This window comes from Prionailurus bengalensis, chromosome B3 (assembly GCF_016509475.1).
Source record: "Prionailurus bengalensis isolate Pbe53 chromosome B3, Fcat_Pben_1.1_paternal_pri, whole genome shotgun sequence".
NCBI classification, from domain to species: domain Eukaryota; kingdom Metazoa; phylum Chordata; class Mammalia; order Carnivora; family Felidae; genus Prionailurus; species Prionailurus bengalensis.
Genome location: NC_057355.1, coordinates 53,060,970 through 53,079,892, shown reverse-complemented (window position 1 = coordinate 53,079,892; position 18,923 = coordinate 53,060,970). Strand labels below are relative to the sequence as shown.

The 18,923-nt window shown below is 47.0% G+C and overlaps 1 protein-coding gene across 1 annotated transcript in view; it reads left to right on the top strand.

Moving 5' to 3' along the window:
* GLDN (gliomedin) overlaps nt 1–18,694 on the top strand; it is a 61,465-nt gene extending 42,771 nt beyond the window's left edge. The window contains exons 5-10 of the mRNA XM_043555429.1: nt 7,030–7,167; nt 9,177–9,314; nt 12,058–12,141; nt 12,239–12,364; nt 13,369–13,519; nt 15,865–18,694. Coding sequence (XP_043411364.1) covers nt 7,030–7,167; nt 9,177–9,314; nt 12,058–12,141; nt 12,239–12,364; nt 13,369–13,519; nt 15,865–16,342 — 1,115 coding nt within the window. The 3' untranslated portion in view covers nt 16,343–18,694. The remainder of the gene's footprint in view (nt 1–7,029; nt 7,168–9,176; nt 9,315–12,057; nt 12,142–12,238; nt 12,365–13,368; nt 13,520–15,864) is intronic.
* Nucleotides 18,695–18,923: the final 229 nt, after the last annotated feature.

Below are 18,923 nucleotides of genomic sequence, written 5' to 3'. Positions count from 1 at the left end.
CACAAGGATTATTTGATGAGCCTGGTTCTATGGAGAGGTTGTTGGAAGTACCGCTCAGCTGTGGGCCAACTCAGATTCTGACCTGGACCACCGAACTCCAGTGCAAGGGCCCAGTCATCTTGCCGGAGCCCTGAAGCTGATCTTTAGCCTGGGATGGGTTGGCATTCCTACCTAGCACTCAGTGCTCTTGCAAGGAGGAGAGACCAGCTAGCCAGGGGGCGTGCACTTTGTTCTGAGGGCATCAAGAAGCCACTGAGGGGTTGCAAGGAGGAGAGAGTGACAAGACCAGACCTGCTTTTCTAAAACAACACCGTGGCTGCTGCATGGAGAGCACATGAGAGGAACAAGGACAGAAGTAGAGAGACAGTTCAGAAGCTACTCAGTATGTAGGTAGAGGGGACGGCAGCTCGGAGTGTGGGGAGACCAGTGCAGGTGAGTGATACCCTGTGGTGAAATCAGCAGTACCTGGTGGTGGGTGGATATAAGGAGAAAGGGGGAGGGAGACCACCAAACTGACTCTGAGATCTCTGTCCCTGATGACTGCTCTTTCCTGAGGAGGGGAGACCCGTATCAACTCAGGTTCAAGCATAACTCAGCATGGGAGGTGCTGAGATGCCTTGAAATGCCCAGGCAGAGATGTCAGGGGGCCTTGGAGATGCAGGCAGGTCTATAGTCAGAGGAGACCTTGGGTCTAGAGGTATACATAAGGGGGTCACCTGAAGTAGTGGGCATGTGCTCACTGGTGCCCTCACTTTTGGAGGGAGCTAACAGGAGAGGAGGGCTTGGGTTGAGCCCTGAGAAGCAACAACATCTGAAGACCAAGCAGGAGGGGAGGAGACAGCAAAGGAGGCCAAGGATAGAACTGAGTAGCAAGAGGAATAGCAAGAGAGGGTGGGGACATCTGTCAGCAAGTATTTATTGAGCATGTTCCCAATTCTAGAGGGGAAACACAACAGATGCAGCCCCTATTCTGGAACTTTCCGTCTTTGGTGGGAAGGCAAAAAATTACCAGTCAATAATCAAATACATCTGCAGTCACAATGTGAGATGCCTATCTGAAGGAAAGAACAGAGTGTGAAGAGATAGAATACAAAGAGGGAGGGTCAGGGAAGTAAAGTCTGAGGTCAGACTTGAAGGAAGAAAGCACACAGAGGGTGGTGCACACCTACAGCACACAGCCCAACAGGTGTGGCTGGGGGAAGGGATGTGTGCAGGGAGGTGAGGCTGGAGGCAGAGATCAGGCCCTTCCAGAGCCTTCAGGTCAGTGGTCTGGGTCTCCTGATCAGCTCCCAGGAAGGCACCACAGGGTCTCATACAGGATGTGACCCACTGGGCCAGGGTCATGACTATGGAGAAGGAAGGATTGTGATTCCAGCTGAGAGTGTGATTCCAGGATCAATAGTGGTTTGCCAGGCAGGGGTGGGAGAGAGGAGGAGTGGGTGCACATTCCAGAAAGAGGGAACAACAAGTGCTATTTCTAAAAACAGGAAAAAGAGCCTGTGTTCCACAGAGACAGGACTCAGGCTGGACCACACCCTCTAGCAGTGGTCCTCTGAACAAAGCATGCAAATAGGTAGTATTTACTGTCAGGCATGCTACTAAGTACTCTCTTCACTTACCTTAATGTGGTCTTCAAAACTGAATATTTGGGTTGGCCATAATTTTTCCGGATGAAAAAGCCTTATTTTCTGTTTCTACAACAGGTCAAACCCACCCATGCCCCAGGACCTTTGCACTGCTGTGCCCACTGACTGAAATACCCTTTCCCTGCCGTTCCTGCATCTAGTCCTGGTTCAAGTGTCAGCTCATGTGTCATCCTTCTTCCAGTTCATCCCTGACCTCTGTGTCTAGCCCCTGCCTCACAAACATAGTCACGTTCCCTGTTCTTTCAAAATACATATCCCTCCCCCAAAATTCCTTGCATTTGCTTGTCAATGCACCGATGATCTGATTCCCTAGGGAGAATGTGAGGTCCATGACGGTCAAGCCATGTCTGTCTGCTTAGTCCTAACCTCCAGGGCCTGGGACACCCGGAGAAGTGGGGCAATAATGTCATTGTTGAAACGAATAGGCATAACTTGTCCAATGTCAAAAAGGTAAGAAGCGGAGGAAGCAGGACCTGAAACCAGGTCTCTCTGACTCCTGGACCCTGCCTCTTAAACAGGACCACACTGAACTTCCAGGATGGAGGGGCTGGCCCCGAGTTGTGAGAGCAGCGTCACCAGAGGTACCGCAGAGTGAGAGCTGTGCCGTTAATTACTGAAGGACACAGGGCTGCTCACCCCCTTGGGCCTGAGCCTAATGCCGAGTCTTACTGTGAGGGCCAGGAGGTGGCCAGTCCTTCAAAGAAGTCTGCAGGACACGTGCAAGAACATGCAGTTCAGTGCGTAATAACCTGGCAGGGAGACAGAGTTGGCTTTGTGCCTCTTATTTCCTGCCCTGCTTTCAGGCAGAGGAGTGCAGTAGAATGAGTCCCAGGAGCATCTGCCTCTGTCCTCGACTGGCTCTGAGGCCTTGGACAGGTCACTGTACCATAGGGCCTTGCCTTGGTCTCACCTGTACACTGAGGAGGGCGGGTTCCCACAAGTCCTACATGGTTTCCAGTTTTTAAATGGTCTTCTTCCGTGCTTGTCTCTGAAGGAGAGACCATGTCTCATGTATTCTATTATTTGGCACAGCTCTCTGCCAGGCCCAGGTGAGGCTCAATAAAGAATTGATGAATGAAGTATACAGGCGTGCATGCATAGGTGTGTGCATGAATGAGAGGAATAGAGCATAGCTTCCTCCATAATAGCTTCCCATCCAGTTGAAAGAGAGGATGTATCTTACACACGGCAGATACTCAAAAGCTGGTTGTTTGGATTTGAAGACTGCTTTCTACTGCACAGCAGGTAATACTGCCAGAAGAGAAAGCTGAACTTTCCTGTGCAAACAATGGACAAATAGGGCCCTGTGTAGAAGATGGGTTGTGTAGTAGGGCTAAGTGTAAGGAACAAGAGAGAAAACTGTGATCAATATCTCAGAAGTAATTAGAGCGGAGCTGGGGAGGGCGTTGCATGGGGAGAACAGGAAGACTGAGCCCAGAGAGACTATTAGTGAGACTGCCCCTGGATGCTAGTGGGGACCCAGGCGGGATCATGTCTGCAGGAGGCAGTGGGGGGCCTCTGTAGGCTCTTGAGAAGATGAAAAACCTGATGAAACCAGAGGAAAGGGATCTAGAACCACTGTTTCCAGGAGACTGAAGTAGCAGAGATAACCCTCAGATTCCGCCCTTGGCTGAACAACAATGGAATAGCATGGAGCTGATGGCATGGGCCAGGTTTGGGCCCTGGCTCTTCTACTTACTAGCTGTGTGTCCTTGGGCAAGTTGCTTAATCACTCTGTGCCAGTGTCCTCATCTGTAAAATGGGGACAATAGCAGTATCAACCCCATAATGTCATTTATAAGATTAAGTGAGATATATATATATATATATATATATATATATATATATATATATATATATATGTAGTACTTAGAACAGGGCCTGACACATACTAAGTGCTATATTAGTATTAGCTGTTGTTTCCAAAACTTGATTTTAATCCAAAAGGCAATCTAAGTTGAAATGCCAGTATTCATTTGAAAGCACTGACTGAGGTTTGGAGAGAGAGACCTAAAGGGTCTTAAATGTTGTCAATTTTGCAACTAACATCTTTGATGAAGTCTGACATTCTCTTGCCTCAAAACCAAGGATTTTCTTTTTTTCCATCTGTCTCTCACTTTCTCATTAAGAGTTAATACTGCATTGTCGTCTTGAAAAATGGAATCCTCATAAAACAGAAATAAATGCTCTCCTCTTCATCTTGGGACTGGGTTTCCTGTGACACCCTCTGGCCCCCTTGTGCCTCCCTGCCTCAGTCAGTGACAGATGGTTCTGCCAGAAATAAGCCGTCCTCCCTCACCCCCTGCCGTGAAGATGCTGGTGTTGACCCCAGGGACATCACACAACCCCAAACTCTAAAGCTGGTGAGACAGTTTGTTTTGCGTGGGCACCACCGGAGAAGGAAAATAGCAGAGAGACACTTGCAGCATGTGAGTCAGGCAAGAAGCTGGCCTCTCTTCTCTGCAGAATGTGCTGACTCAAGCCCGCCAGAAATCACGGGACACACCATGTCAGGGGCCAGGCTACACAGTGGAACAGCATTGCTGTGCACTGCTGAGGCTGGCCAGGCTGGAAAGTGCCGCTCACGGCACCTCTGATGGTGAATGCGGTTAGGTGGTGCTGTACTTCTGATGTGGCATGGCCAGGGCACAGCCAAGGTGGGACGAGAGGAAACTTTGTCGGAAGCATTGGTTGTAAGAGAAACGCTGTGTAGAGACAAAGCATCCCCCACTCTTTCAGAAGGAAAACTTAAAAATGATCATGCACATCCAGCTAAGAATCAAAATACATTATTTTTTTAATTTTTTAAAATAAGTTTTCTTTATTTTTGAGAGGCAGAGACAGGGTGTGTGTGGGGGAGGGGCAGAGAGAGAGAAAGACACAGAATCTGAACAGGCTCTGGGCTCCAAGCTGTCAGCACAGAGCCTGATGTGGGGCCCGAACTCACCAACCGTGAGATCATGACCTGAGCCGAAGTCAGACGCTCAACCGACTGAGCTACCCAGTCGCCCCAAATCAAAATATATTCTTAAGCAGAGGTCTTTAAGGTCTTTGGTTTTGTGTACTCACCCCTGTGGGGGCAGCATTACAACAGCTGCCTTACGGTATGAACGTTTTCTTTTTTTTTTTTAATTTTTTTAATGTTTATTTTTGAGACAGAGAGAGACAGAGCATGAACGGGGGAGGGTCAGAGACAGAGGGAGACATAGAATCCAAAGCAGGCTCCAGGCTCTGAGCACAGGCTCTGAGCCTCAGCACAGAGCCCGAGGCGGGGCTCGAACCCACAGACCATGAGATCATGACCTGAGCCGAAGTCGGACACTCAACCGACTGAGCCACCCAGGTGCCCCCAGTATAAACGTTTTCCTGATTCGTATGTGGCCTTTTAGAGAAGGAAAAGAAAAGACATACAAGGAAGGAATAAAGACAAAGAAGGGGAAACTGGATGCTTATGCAGTAAGGCTCTTTGAATAAATGCCTGAAAAAGAAAACCCTGAAATAACTAGAAAATGCCATTTCCCTGAGCATTGCTGAATCGGGGTCATGTGAAACCTTTAGAAGGTTATCAGTTACGCTTGGTGCAATGTGCTGGCCAGACTCTATGGCAACGTTCTAGTCTTTTGTGTCCTTCAGATAATGTGCCAAATTGCCTATTTAAAATACTGACAAAAGGACGTCTTCGTGTGCAGAGGTCACTGATTAAGGGCTCTTCTTAAGTGAGTGAACCACTTTCCAGCAAGATGTCCTAATGACTGTGGGCAGGGATGACCCAGAACCATGGGTTTTCAGAGCTGTTGTGAGAGATGCATGATGAGCCATGCCCTCCCCCCTACCCCCTAGTGGGCTTGGTTTGCCATCTGTGTGACGGAATCCATAGCAGAGCAAGTGCCCACAACGGAAGGGCTGCCCCTACTCTTGTTCACATCCTCTTCCACTGTGTTCCCAGCTCTTCACTGGGAATTGGGCGTCCCAGTGCATTGTACCCACCTGACATCACAAGCCGGTGCCTCCTGCTCCCTCTGCCACAGCTGAATTTCATGGCTTTCGTGTAGGTGTGGTTTCTATGGTTGGTAGAAATCCAGCAGACGTTTCTCTGCTCACTGTGTTGTCTAACAGTGATCAGTACTTTAAGGTTCTTGAGCACACTGCTGTCTTCCTTGGGGCGGTCCGTAGCTGGAAGAGCAAAAACCACATTGAACATTTATCACTTCCCAGCATAAAGAAAAGGTGCCAAGAACTGCAGCTGTAGGTTTTGGGGGGATACTGCCTTTGATGGCAATGCAGAGTATTCCAGTACGATCTGTGATATGATGTGATGTAATAACTTCCCCATTGCTGACAGGACTTTTGAGAAGGGCCTATCAGATAGTGCAGAGGGGCTTTTAGGGTAGGATGGGAGGTTACTCTGAGTCACCTCTGAGGTGCCTTCCAATCCCTAATCCTCTGATTCTCTTGAGACAGTTCTGTTGGGATCCTATGGGGTGGTAGGAAGTGGGTCCAGATTTTAAAATCTGGAGGGAGGATCAATGCAAGTAATGGTGCTGCTATCTGGAAACTACCTGCCAGCAGTGCATAGTAATCATATTATGCACCAAGTTTGCTTCCTTTCTCTCAGGGATCAGAATGCTGTACTCTCCATAGTCCGTGCTGAGATGGGCCATTGCATAGATTCTTACCTATTTTGAGCTGCGAGTGACAGGTCTGCAATTCCCATAGTCAGGACTCCCCAGGAACAGAGGCAGACATTTCACACACAGCATCGTGTTCACACTATCATCATCCCTCTTCATGCTTGTGCTAGAGCAACTCTACCTGTTTTGCTATTTTGATTAAAAGCATTTTGCATTGAAGTGTCACAGATATGGACATCAGATTCCAGATATGGAATCAGAAGATCTCTGCCTGCTCACTTAGTGGCATCAGTGATAACCACTGTAAGCCTGAGTTCCAGCTTCTGTGAAATGACAGTAAGGATACGTTACTAGCTCACCACTCCAGTATGTGGTGAGGAATAAACCAAGTAATGCACGTACCCTTCTAGCACAGAACAGTCCCATCTGAGTGCTCCGCTCTTCCTGCGTGGCAAACTTCTGATCAGGCCTTACCTTCCTTCTGCCCTTGCTGTGATTGTCCCTTTCTGGTCCACTCCTCTCTCTTCAACCTGTTGGCTCAGGCAAATGTCCCTAAAATATTCAGAAAAGCCACCTGGAAATACTATTTGTCAATGAATTTATAATCATGCTGCTGTCCTAAAATGGTTACAGAGTCTTCTGCATTTGGCTACTGAAGCCACTTCATCTTAAACATACAAAGTACAATATCACAAAGTCGTGTACCAGAGTTTCTTGCGCTATAGGCTAATAAATTATTTTTCCCCCCTCAGGGCCACCTGGAGCCACAGGAACTCCAGGAGAAAAGGGAGACCCTGGTGAGCTGGGTTTGACTGGAAATGAGGGCCCACCAGGGCCAAAGGGGGACAAAGGAGACAAAGGGGATGTGTCCAATGATGTGCTCCCCACAGGTAAGTGGCTGGCACTTGGGCTGTCTCCCAGGGTGATCAGGCCCACAAACCAGCCTGGTTTTTAGTACAGAGGCAGCACAGGTTTTCTCTCCTTTTCTACTTTGTGTGCCCATCTGCTTTGCAGCATGTTTTAGAGTGCTGTGCTTCCAAGAAGGAAAAAATTGTGCATGTTACCCCAAGGTTGGCGAGACCAAATCTGAGATCTCAGCATAAACAGTTTAGATAATTCAGGTCTAAACATCATGATTAGATTGAATTAGGATGACAGGAGTTTCCTTTTTCCAAATATTTATTAAGCCTAGCACAATATAGAATAAGACAAGTAAGCAAGCAATTTAAGATACCTCAGAGGACAAACTGACAGAAAGCTCAGGCATTTTCTTCACAATCGAGGTAGGATCATCTTCAGACCTTAATCCTCAGCTTTTGGATGTAGAATTGGGCAGACATGGTTGCCGATCTTCTTTTTCTGGCTTCCAGCCCAGGTTCAAAGCAGATGGATGGCATCTGGGGTGGGGTGAGGAGGTAGAGGCACAACAAACCAGAAGGACAATCACATGATGGAAAGATTGTGGTGGTGGTGACAGCTGATGGGCATGGACGAGAAAGGGGCAGGAGAATTTTAAAAGTACAATACTTCAGAGACATAACTATCCTCTTAATGTAGTCAATAAACCTTTTTGAATATCAAAGAACACCATTTATGAATTAGAGACTTTGGTAGTAGCTGAGAATATGAATATGAAAATGAGTAAGACAGGACATCTGTCCTCAAGAAGCTAGGATGATAGATGTTCAAGAATAATGACCCTGAATCAGTCACCCATCTAGCCACTCAAAATTTGTTGAGCACTTACTCTTTGCCAGGCACTGTGCTAGGACCAAAGCATCAAGGAAAGCTCAAGTTATGTTTAGCATGCTTTGTTTCATACACAGGGAGGTTGCTATGCAAAATATATATAATTTAAGAAGTATTTTGACAGGATCATAGACTCGTGAATAAACTTTGAAAATATGAGATCGTGTTATACTTCACTTATATGGGAATCTACACATCCAGAACACTGCACTCCCCTATACTACTGAACAAGTGAGGGGTGATGACAAACCATTCAGAAAAGCAACATCACTGAGTGTACCCCAATTCCAGAGACCAGGCAGAGCTGAGTATTCCCTGGTCAGAGAGCAGACAAGGCCTATGAGGGCAGACCATGTCTGCTCTGCCTACAGATCTCTGCCCCTTTCTGAGTGGGCTTGGACCTGCCTCTAGCCTCTGTGGCCCTGGCTTGCCCACTCACGCCAGTGACCTCAGTGGGTTATCACAGGGCAGGACAGGGAGGATGAGACTCAGTCTGGAAGTAAAGAAACAGGCTCAGAGGGTTAAGCTGCCTGCCCAAGGTCACAGGCTGGACAAGATCTCCTGATTTCTCCTACCACACAGAGCAGTGCTTCTCATACCTGGCAGCATATTCGGAGGTTTTAAAAAATACAGATGACCAATCTCCTCACCATTTTGATCTAACTGTTCTGGATGGGGTCCAAGCAGTAGAATTGTGTTAGACTGACTCTAGGTGACTCTAATAAGCAGTCAGGGTTGAGATCCTTCAACGTGGCCAGTGACATGAGCATGAGCTTTGGTGTGAGACATACGTGAGGTTAAGTTGCAGGCCTGTTCCCAGTTGTGACCGTGGGCAAAGCACTGAACTTCCCCGAGACTGAGGTCACTGAGGGGCTACTAATGCTGTCTCACAGAATGGTTGGGAAGAACAATGGAGGAGGAGATGTGTAAACTTCTTAGTGCAGTTCCTGGCACATAGTTGGAACTCAACATCTGCCATGGGAACTTTCTCGACTTTGGACGGCCAGGGCTAGAATACAGTTATGCCTGGGAATGGGGGCTCATCAGTCCTCCCCAGGGATGTTCATTCTCTTTTCCCCTGGGAGAAACCCATCTCTGTTTATGGCTCTTGAATCAATCTCTCTCCCTGCACCCCTTTCTCTCTCTCCAGGTGCCAAAGGTGACCAAGGCCCACCTGGCCCGCCTGGCCCACCTGGGCCCCCAGGCCCTCCAGGTCCCCCAGGACCCCCAGGAAGCAGAAGATCTAAAGGCCTACGGCAGCCAAACATGTTCAATGGCCAGTGCCCAGGTTACGAGCCCCTGCCACAGAGAACCTACCCCTTCAGCTAATGATCCCAAACTCTCGGGCTTTACCCAGGCTTTGCAACCAGATTTTTTAAACAGAGGGAAATTTTGCCGAAAGCTAGAGATTCCCCCTTGCAACATGCAAATGGCTTGGGCAGTCTGCCCCAGGGGAGAACTGGTAGCAGGTTTAGAATTGGCCTCCCACACCCTTCCCTCATCACTCTCCCCTCATCTGTCACCAGTCTATTCTTCTTTGCCAAATTCACCATCCCTTTCCCCTGAAAGGGTCTCAAAGGCTAAGCTATTTACTCTGGGAATGTGAAGGGCTTGACTGATGCTGGGGAGTTGAGGGGGAGGTTCAGATTGGTTAACTCCCCACAGTACTACAGTTCTGCCCTCACCACCGCAAAGCTTTGTGTGCTAACCACATGTAGGGCACAGTGCTAAGTACTTGGTTCACGAAATGATACAGGAATCGGTATTGCCACCAAATTATAGATACAAAACTGAAATGCTAAGGAGCTATTGTAGCTTACCCAAGGTCACTCAACTAGTAAGTGACAGAGCTTGGATTCAAACCCATGTCTGCCTGCCTCTAAAGTCCTTCTCTTAGAGCATCTTCCTTTCAGAGATGGAAATCCACACATTGAGACTAAGCCAACCCAGGGCAAGGGACGCCTGATCTCTGGCAGGCCAAGAGGACTTGTCTGTCGGCCAATCTGTGACAGAGGTGGCCGTAGGATTGAAAGCTAATTAGAAATCAAGGGCCATATAAATAGAAAATACTTCTAAGGTGATGCTTGAACTTCTTCCCAGTGTGGTGACCCGGGACCGACTCCTGGTCAGGCCACGAGAAGGCACCACTTGATGGCATCATGTCAGTGGCAGAGAGGAGGATACCGACTGGAGTTTCTTTCACACTTGCTTTGGGCTTCCCTGCTGCCTTCCTACATGGTCTTTAGTTCTGTTTGGTGCCCTGGTCTTTTAGGAAGGCTTTTGGGGGCACACATCAGCTGTCAAAGTGGGCAAATCAGTGCTTTCAAAGATGTCACCCCCACCCCACCCCCCAGTCAGTGCAGCCTGATTATGATTCTGCCCAGCAGTTAGTTAGAAATCACAGCCTCAGGGCCGAGCTGCCCCCTCGGCTCGGGGCTCAGCACCACCCCCTCTGTTAGTTTCAGCCCTTTGTTCAGCTGCCCTTGGAGAATGAGCTGAACAGGAACCTTCGCCTGGAAGAAGGGGGAATCTGACTTGAGCTTTTGCAGAGTCCCAATTTGCCAAAGACTATGTCAGCCAGGGCATGGGTGCTGGAGCAACACCTGCCTCTGCCTGGCCTGCCTACTGAGCAGGGGCTGGGCCTCAGAGTTGTGAAAACTGCTTTAAAGGAGAGGCCATAATCTCCCATTCGGCCTCCTAGAAATGAGTCCTCTGTTGCCAGGCATCTTGCATCTGAACTTGGCCTTCTCTCCTGCTCCAATTCCATTTCTTTAAGCTCCCTCCCGCCCCCACAGCTTTAGAAGCAGGCTGGTACAACATGAATTAATGAGAGCCTTTTCTTTAGATGAAGAACAGGAGGGTCTCTCTGTCCCTTTCCTGTACGAAACCTAAGTTCCTTAGTAGAAAGTCCAGATGAAACTCAGAGGCAGCAGAATTGCATGGGGAGCGGGGAATCATAACAGATTCCCCAAAACTGCTTTCATCAGAGGACAGGAGGACTCAAGGCAAATATAGGCTCATCCTGCTAGAAAGAAGCTTAGACTGCAGAGGGTCCTGCCCTTTATTTTACTAATAAAATAATCTCTCCAGATTATTCCATGAGCTGCTCTTGGGACAATGGAGGTAATCCTTTCTATCTAGCCACTACAGGTGACTTGAACCTCTTAGAATTTGTCTAGGCAAGTGGACCTGAACTTCTCTGGAAAGCCTGATTTGCCTCAGCCTGCCCCAGACCAGGTCCTTCTCCCCAGCCGACCCACTCCCTGTCTTCACACTGGTATATTCCTCCCCTCCTTCTCTGTCCTACTTCTGCTGCCCCAAGACACCTCTTCACCAAGGTCTGAATTAAGCCCATCTGTTAAGGTAACAATTACAACCCAGGCCTGATGGCTTCTTGCTTAGGTATAGCTTCAAACCAACTATAAATTGGGCACCTGTCAAGGACCTACATCCCATAGACCTTCAAGCAGACACAGGTGGGAAGTGGTGGGGGGGGGAGTTCAAACATCTCTGGGATCCTTCTTCTGTGATTCCTCCCTCTGGCATCCAGAAAGACAGGGTAAAGGGGGCCACCCTCTCATGAGGACCCATCATCTTCCCTGAAAGTGAAAATCCTTCCTGGAAAATGCAATCCATGATAGTGATACCTACCACCTGCCCAGAGGGGCCAGGAAATTATCAGTAAGTCTCTTCCCACCCCCCACCCCCCCAGAATTCTGAGGGCTTGGACAGACCACTTTTTCCCTTTTACTGACAGCCTCTTGAGATTGTATTACTTTAGCAACTGTGCTCCTAGAAAGCATATTAGGAACGCACCAAGTGGTGGAGGTGAGGGGCGAGGGTATGGAATTGGGAGTATATGACTTATTGCTTAAAAGCAAGCAACCAAAAAACTTGGTAGACCTATTATAAAGAAAGCTTATAGGACTAGAGTCTGGAATGAGGTGGGGGAGAGCACCAATAATAAAGTTACATGAGTCTCACTGCACTGCCTGCATTGGCTCTGATCATTGCCGTTGTCGTTGTTTTAGGGGAGACATGCGCCATACCAAATGATGATACCTTGGTTGGAAAAGCTGATGAGAAAGGCGGGGAACACCATTCTCCGCAAGCAGGTGCAGAGGCAAAGCATCTTGTTTTGAAATTCAGAAATTGGATGTCTTAAAGTCATAATTGGTAGGTGAATGACTTTCCTTTCTCCTCTTTTGACAGAATCCATGATCGCTTCCATTGGAAATCCAACACAAGTACTGAAAGTTAAAGAGACATTTGGGACTTGGATAAGAGAGTCTGCTAACAAGAGTGATGAGCGGATCTGGGTGACTGAACATTTCTCAGGTACCTTCACTTGACAATGACCCACATCATTGTGGTAGTTGTGCCTTTAATCTGTTGCCTGCCTTCAGGCTTCTTCTATCTCTGTGTGTCTGAAATCCCTGCTGACTGGTGTCACAGAACTGCCCTTTATTTCAGACAGCACAAATGAGTGGGCAGAACACTTTTCTCAGTTGAGCACACTGGTGACAAGCCTTGCAGTTCAGGTCACAAGGACATGACCGGGGTATTCCCAACTTAGCTTATCCAGAAGGAAGCAAATATCATTATGACTCCAGTCTTAAAAAGCCCCAAACCATAATGTGGAAGAAATATCAGACAAATTCTTGTGCACTGTCCATCTTTCTTTAAGGAGAGTACTTTTGGCCATCTTTCTCAGATATCTGTTGGACAGAGAGCCCAGGGGAGAAGGTGAAGTGCCATCTTGCAGACACACTGCATCTAAGCATGACCCTAGTTATACTGCCCCAGAGGAACGTGGTCAGGGATTGCCAGTGAGGGTAGCAGTAGCCTCATTCCAGAAGGGGTCTGACCATATTCACTGGTCAGAGCGATAGCTGAGACACTCTGCTTCATTTCATCAGGGCCAAGTGATCAGCGGGTAGTGACCGCGTGGGTTGACAGCCAAGAAGGACGCTGGCTCAGAAGGAAAGAGGAACACTGAATTAGCAGTGGCAGGAGGAGGCAGGAGGTGACTGCCCAAGTGCCAAGTGTTTGCTATTCCCAGTACAGGCCTATATCGGTCTGATAGATTTTATAAACAATCTAGGGTATGCTGGGAGGTAATGATACAGTTTTCCTAGGAGGAGTAAAGCCAACTCTGTGGCTCCTACCTTTGAAGCATGGTTTAGGAATCCAGAGAAGAAAACTGGACTTTGAGTTTGGGAGTCTGAGACTCTAACCTGGACATGAACCCTTGCAGGACACCTCACTCTCAAGTTCCCTCTTTCTAACTCCCTGACTCACTCCCAAGCTGTGATTGCCTCTCCCTGGCTTTCCCCCTGCAGGCATCAGGGTGAAGGAATTCAAAGACCAACCCTCCCTGTTGAATGGCAGTTACACTCTCGTGCATCTCCCATATTATTTCCATGGCTGCGGGCATGCCGTTCACAACAACTGTCTCTACTACCACAAAGGAGGCTCCAACACCATAGTGAGGTGAGTCATTTGGGTCACAGCTGTCTTTCCGCATCCCAGACAGCACCTGTGTGGTGCTTTAGTAATCTGAGAGCTACTTAGGGTTTGGGACTGTGGTGCCATCATCTTCCTGTCCCCAGAGCCTGGCACACAGAGGTCAGTCAGGGTTTTCTGACTGAATGAACCACAGGAAACAGTGAGTGAGCCCCATGACCAGGCCCTGACCTGGGATCTGCAACACTGCTGCTTGGGACACCAAGACTAAGGTCAGAGCCAGAGAGAGGTAGACCTGGTGTGATTAGGGCTGCAGCTTTGTCATCCTTTGAGAAAAGAAGCAGCCAGAACCTAGCTCTCCCTAGGCAGGAAGGTTCACACACACTCAAAGTTTCTGAAAAACTTTGGGTGTGAAGAATTTCATGTCCCAGCTGGGATCATTGAAGACTAAGGATGACAGTGCAAAGCCAGGGAACTTTGCGTTCAGATTGATCTGTCATCTTGATGGAGCCCTTGCCAGGCCACCTCTCTTCCTCTCTGCTTACCAAGGGGAAAGAAAGTGGTCACCTGGGTAAGCTGTACTCGGGGTGGCAGCCATGTCTTCCTGGCTCCCCAAAAGAATTGCTAAAATTTTGTCTTTGTGGCTCAAGAAGAAATCAGGTTTTGGGCCGAGGCAGGGCATCTTGGGAAATGAAGAGAGTAGGGAGCTCAAGTCAGGTTCCAACTTCGCCTACTCACTCCATGGCCTCAGACAAGACACCACCTCCTGTGGTCTGCAGCCCTCCAGCTGTACCCTTATCTGAGATAATTCCACTATTATGAAAGCCATGGTCCTAGTCATCCAAAACAAGAGATAAGGACCTGAGAGAGGGCTGGGTCCCTCTTCCCTTGCCCTCACGGCCCTCCTCCACTTGGTGAGGTCCAATCGCAACAACCTTGCTGGCATTGAGTGTGGGTGAGGATGGGGGTGGGACACATGTCAGCTGTGGCTGGAAGCATCTCCTCCTCCCCCTCTCATCTCCCTCTCCCAGGCCTCCCCATCATTTCCATATCTCCCTGGCTACCTCATTGGGCAGAGTCTTGTGTTAACAGCAAACAACAACCAACCCACCTCCTGTTCAGAAGCCAGTACTCCCCAGACACATTCCTTCCCATGACATTTCTCCTCATTTAATTCTGCAGCTCCCTACTGCCACAGCACTGTTTTTACATAGGGATGAGGGTGGTAAGGGAGTTCCAAGATGAGTGAGCCCCAGAAAGAGGATTGGCCTCTCCAAGAGTGTCTTCTAACAAAGCTACGTGTGTGTGACACGCTACTTCAGCCTGCTCTATGCCAGGCCACAGGCGGGGCCCGGGGGTAGGCAGGCTGGAATAAGACCCTGTTTTTCCTGTGAGGGGACAGGCCTCCTCAAGAAATGCAGCTGCTAGGTACCAGACCAATGGTACTGATGGACTGATTGGCAGTTCTGAGCTCCAGACATTCAGAGGAAGAAGCAGAGGTGGGCAGGCAGGCTGTTCTCAAGGCCTTATTTTCTCTGGTGTCTCTCACACTTACCTCAGGGTCTCTTGATTGACTCCAAGTTTGTTAGTTTAGGCTCCACCGCATATCTGCAGATTCATGCTTCCTCTATATCTTGTCCTGCTCAATGGCACCCTCTTGTGTTTTTCTTCTCATTTAGCCTAACGTTCATGAATTTTATTCCTGGAATTAGGTAACTTTTGAATCATAATCAACTTTTAGATATGGTCTGGATTTGGAGTCTGCCTGTTCAGACAGCCTCCAGGAGCTGAGGGCATGGGATTCCATGCTATAGCTGAATTTATCCAGTCACTTTCCTGACAAGAAAACTGCATGGCCTTGACTTGGCTACGTTTCTTCTCAGCTGACAACTTTCTTCTTCATTTAGACCACTGTGACATTTTTGTCGTAAAAATTCCAGCATGGGGTAGAGGAAGAACCCCCAAAATTGCAGTTAGAAAACCTAAATTCTAACTCTGGCTACTTACTCATATTCCTGGGCTAGTCACTTTCCAGCTAGACTGGACTAGATCATTTTTTAAGGCCCCTTGCAGATCTAAGAATCTTAGGGCATTTCAGGAGGTTGGCAAACAACTGAGGAGTCATGAGGGTAAGGAATTTTCCTGGGGCACGTGGCATGAAGGTGGACACTTTAGATGTAGTCGGCATCCTTTACATCCTTGGTATGCAGAGCATTGTGGGTAAACCAGTAGACCTAGAATTTAGAAATGCAGAATCCCAAGCCCCACTCCAGTTTAATAGAGGAGGCAAAACAAAAACAAAAAGCAAAAAACAAAAAACCTACCATTGTCCACAAAAATGCTGACTCATATCTACCTTTTTCACATTTCAGATTTGAATTTGACAAAGAAACATCCCAAACTCTGAAACTTGAAAATGCCCTGTATTTTGATCGAAAATACCTCTTTGCAAATTCCAAGACTTACTTCAATTTAGCTGTGGATGAAAAGGGTCTTTGGATTATCTATGCTTCAAGTGTGGATGGCTCAAGCATTCTTGTCGCCCAGTTGGATGAGAGGACATTCTCTGTGGTGCAACACATTAATACCACATACCCCAAGACCAAGGCTGGTAACGCCTTCATTGCCCAAGGGATCCTTTATGTCACGGACACCAAAGATCTGAGGATAACATTTGCCTTTGATTTGTTAGGAGGGAAACAGATCAATGCAAACTTTAATTTAAGAACTTCCCAGTCTGTTCTTGCCATGTTATCCTACAATATGAGAGACCAGCATTTATATTCATGGGAAGATGGTCATTTAATGCTTTATCCTGTGCGGTTTTTGTCAGCTACAATAAACCAGTGATGAGATGCATTCTGTTCCCCCTTGACAAGTTTCAGATGTTCTCTGGTACCATGAATATTCCAACATAAAACTTGTCTTTAGGGTAACCAGGTCCTTAGCTGTCATAATCTCATGACATGAGTGTTTATATGGTCAGGGAACCCCCTTTAAATTCAGATTCCTTAGAGGAAAATAGCAACAGACTGGAGGTCAAGATGGCTATGATTTGGTGATTTCTCCACAGACTATCTGGGCAAGTTACCCTTCTCTCTGTGAGCCTTGTTTTCCTGACTGGTAATATGAAAGGGCTGCCAAAGATGACTGGCAAGATTCCCTCCACCTGTAGGGATTTCTGTGCTTCTCGGCTGTTACTGCTTTCACAGCTGTTACATATTTGGTTTGGTTTTTTGGTTTTTAGCCACACGCTGAGCAAATTTACCTCCGAGATAAGTCCGAACACTTGAGCAATGAATTCCTTAGTAGTGACTTGTGTTCAGTGCCTTGGGAAGCTGCATGGACCCTTTAAGGCTGTGGAGGGACCACATTACCCATAATTTACTACCATTCTCTGCGTCCGCATCAGCCACCACAGCGCTGGAATGAGCATCATCCTGGGCTCGCGATTGCCGCTCCAAAGTTAAAAAAGCCAGGCACAGCTACACGCTCAGGCTTGCTAGTGAAACAGAAACAGGCACTTCCAGGTTCCTATCAGTCTCTGATCTGGCTGTAGATCACAAACACTGAATCCTCACGTCACCCTGGCTGCTGCTTTCACTGCTACGCATCTGCTATCAACTACTAAATATTATGTGAGTAGGCATTAATCTGGCTAGAACCATGGGAAGCCCTCTGCAGTTTTTGGAAGAGGCACCATTTGTGATTATTATCTAGAACAGGGACGGGCAAACCATGGCCCTTAGGCCAAAGCTAGACCATTGCAAGTTTTTGTGAAGTTGTATTGGAACAGGGTCACTCGCCTTTGCTTGTGTATCAGAGTTTGTGACTACTTTTGCTCTACAGTGGCAGAATTGAGTTGTTGCGAAAAACTTGAGTAGGGGCCCTGCAAAGCCTAGAACATTTACCCTTTGGCCCTTTACACCAAAAGTTTGCCAACTTCTGGGCTATAAAGTGAGGCTGATTGTTGGCAGGGCTTGTTCGCCAGAGGCTGTTTGTTATGTTTTGTTTTATTCCAGACAAAGAAAGAGTAATAATATGGTTTGAGTGTTTGGTCGAGGGGAAGGGTGAGAACAGCATAAAATTAAGTGACCCTCCCCCAAAGCGGTTAGTAAACCGCTCTTTCCCTAATGTAGTTTCAAAGGATGTCATCTGATCCCATTGGAAGCTAGGAGAAAAATCCAGTTTAACTTGCACCTGAATGCCCTTAAGTATGTATTTTCTGCCGATTCAGTTCTTCAGACATCCTGCAGCCTGGTGTATGGGCAGGGCTGCTGAGAGGAGAGAGGAATCTGGAAAGTTACTGGGGTCCCACAGCCAGGAAGGAAGGGGACCCAGAGAAATCTTATGTAAAGATTTTTTTTATCTGTTTGCCTTCACTGAATTCGTGTGTGTGTTGGAGGAGAGCCACACTCGCAGGGTTTTTCATACTTGGGGGCCCCGAGTGTGGCCTGATCACTTATTTAATGGAAGCATTTTGAAACTTATGGGCTATACATATTTGGGTATTTAAATCTCCCCACCCCCTGAAAACACTTAGGCAGCTACTGGGGACTTCTTTGTTGTTGTATTCTCAAAATAATGGATATTTGAAAGCTTTTCTTCACTTCTCTGTTAGATTGGTTGTATCCTGTCAGCATAGCTTAAAAAAAAAAATACTGTTCAGATTCATGTTTTGTAACAAAGTAAAATAGTTTCATACTTAAGATCAATGCATCTAGAGAATACTAGTCTTTTAAAGTATTTGAATATATGTGTTTCTGTTTCTGGACATAGGGGACCTGGATATGAATACAGTTTCATAGTAATAGTGGTATTAGTAATATATACATCCAATACTAATTATATATATGGTAGCAACCAAAGAATCTTGTTGAATTAGCACATATTCCTTTCAGAAAAAAATTTTTAGAAACCTCAGTCTTGATATCTGAACTATCCTGACTCCCTTAATTGTGGGTATGGGATTATATACTCACTGCTAAGGAAGTTCATACTGGGATTTTTTTTTCCCCATGGAGGACTAATATCGGGATAACTGAGTCTGAGCAAGGTGTAAGTAACAATAGAAAAGGGTTGAAGGTTTGTGTTTACACAAGGCAAAGAATCCAGATTTTACTCCTTCTTGCCTGCAAATACTACTTTATAAAAAAAAAAAGAAGGCTTGGGCTCACTGCTAAAGTAGAATGTACAACCTAATGTTTTTAAGTCAAGATACCATTTTAGAAGTTTACATTGTCACTTATAATCTAAGTTGCTTTAAAGCACTTTTCAAATATCTGCACTTCTGATGTCAGAATCAAAGCAGATAATTTCCTAATTCTTCTTTAATCTAAAATAGATAGCTTTCCCCTGGAAAGTAAATAAAACTGTCCTCCCAACCTCAAATGTAGGCCAGACACTATTTCAAAGCATTTTCTCTCAAAGT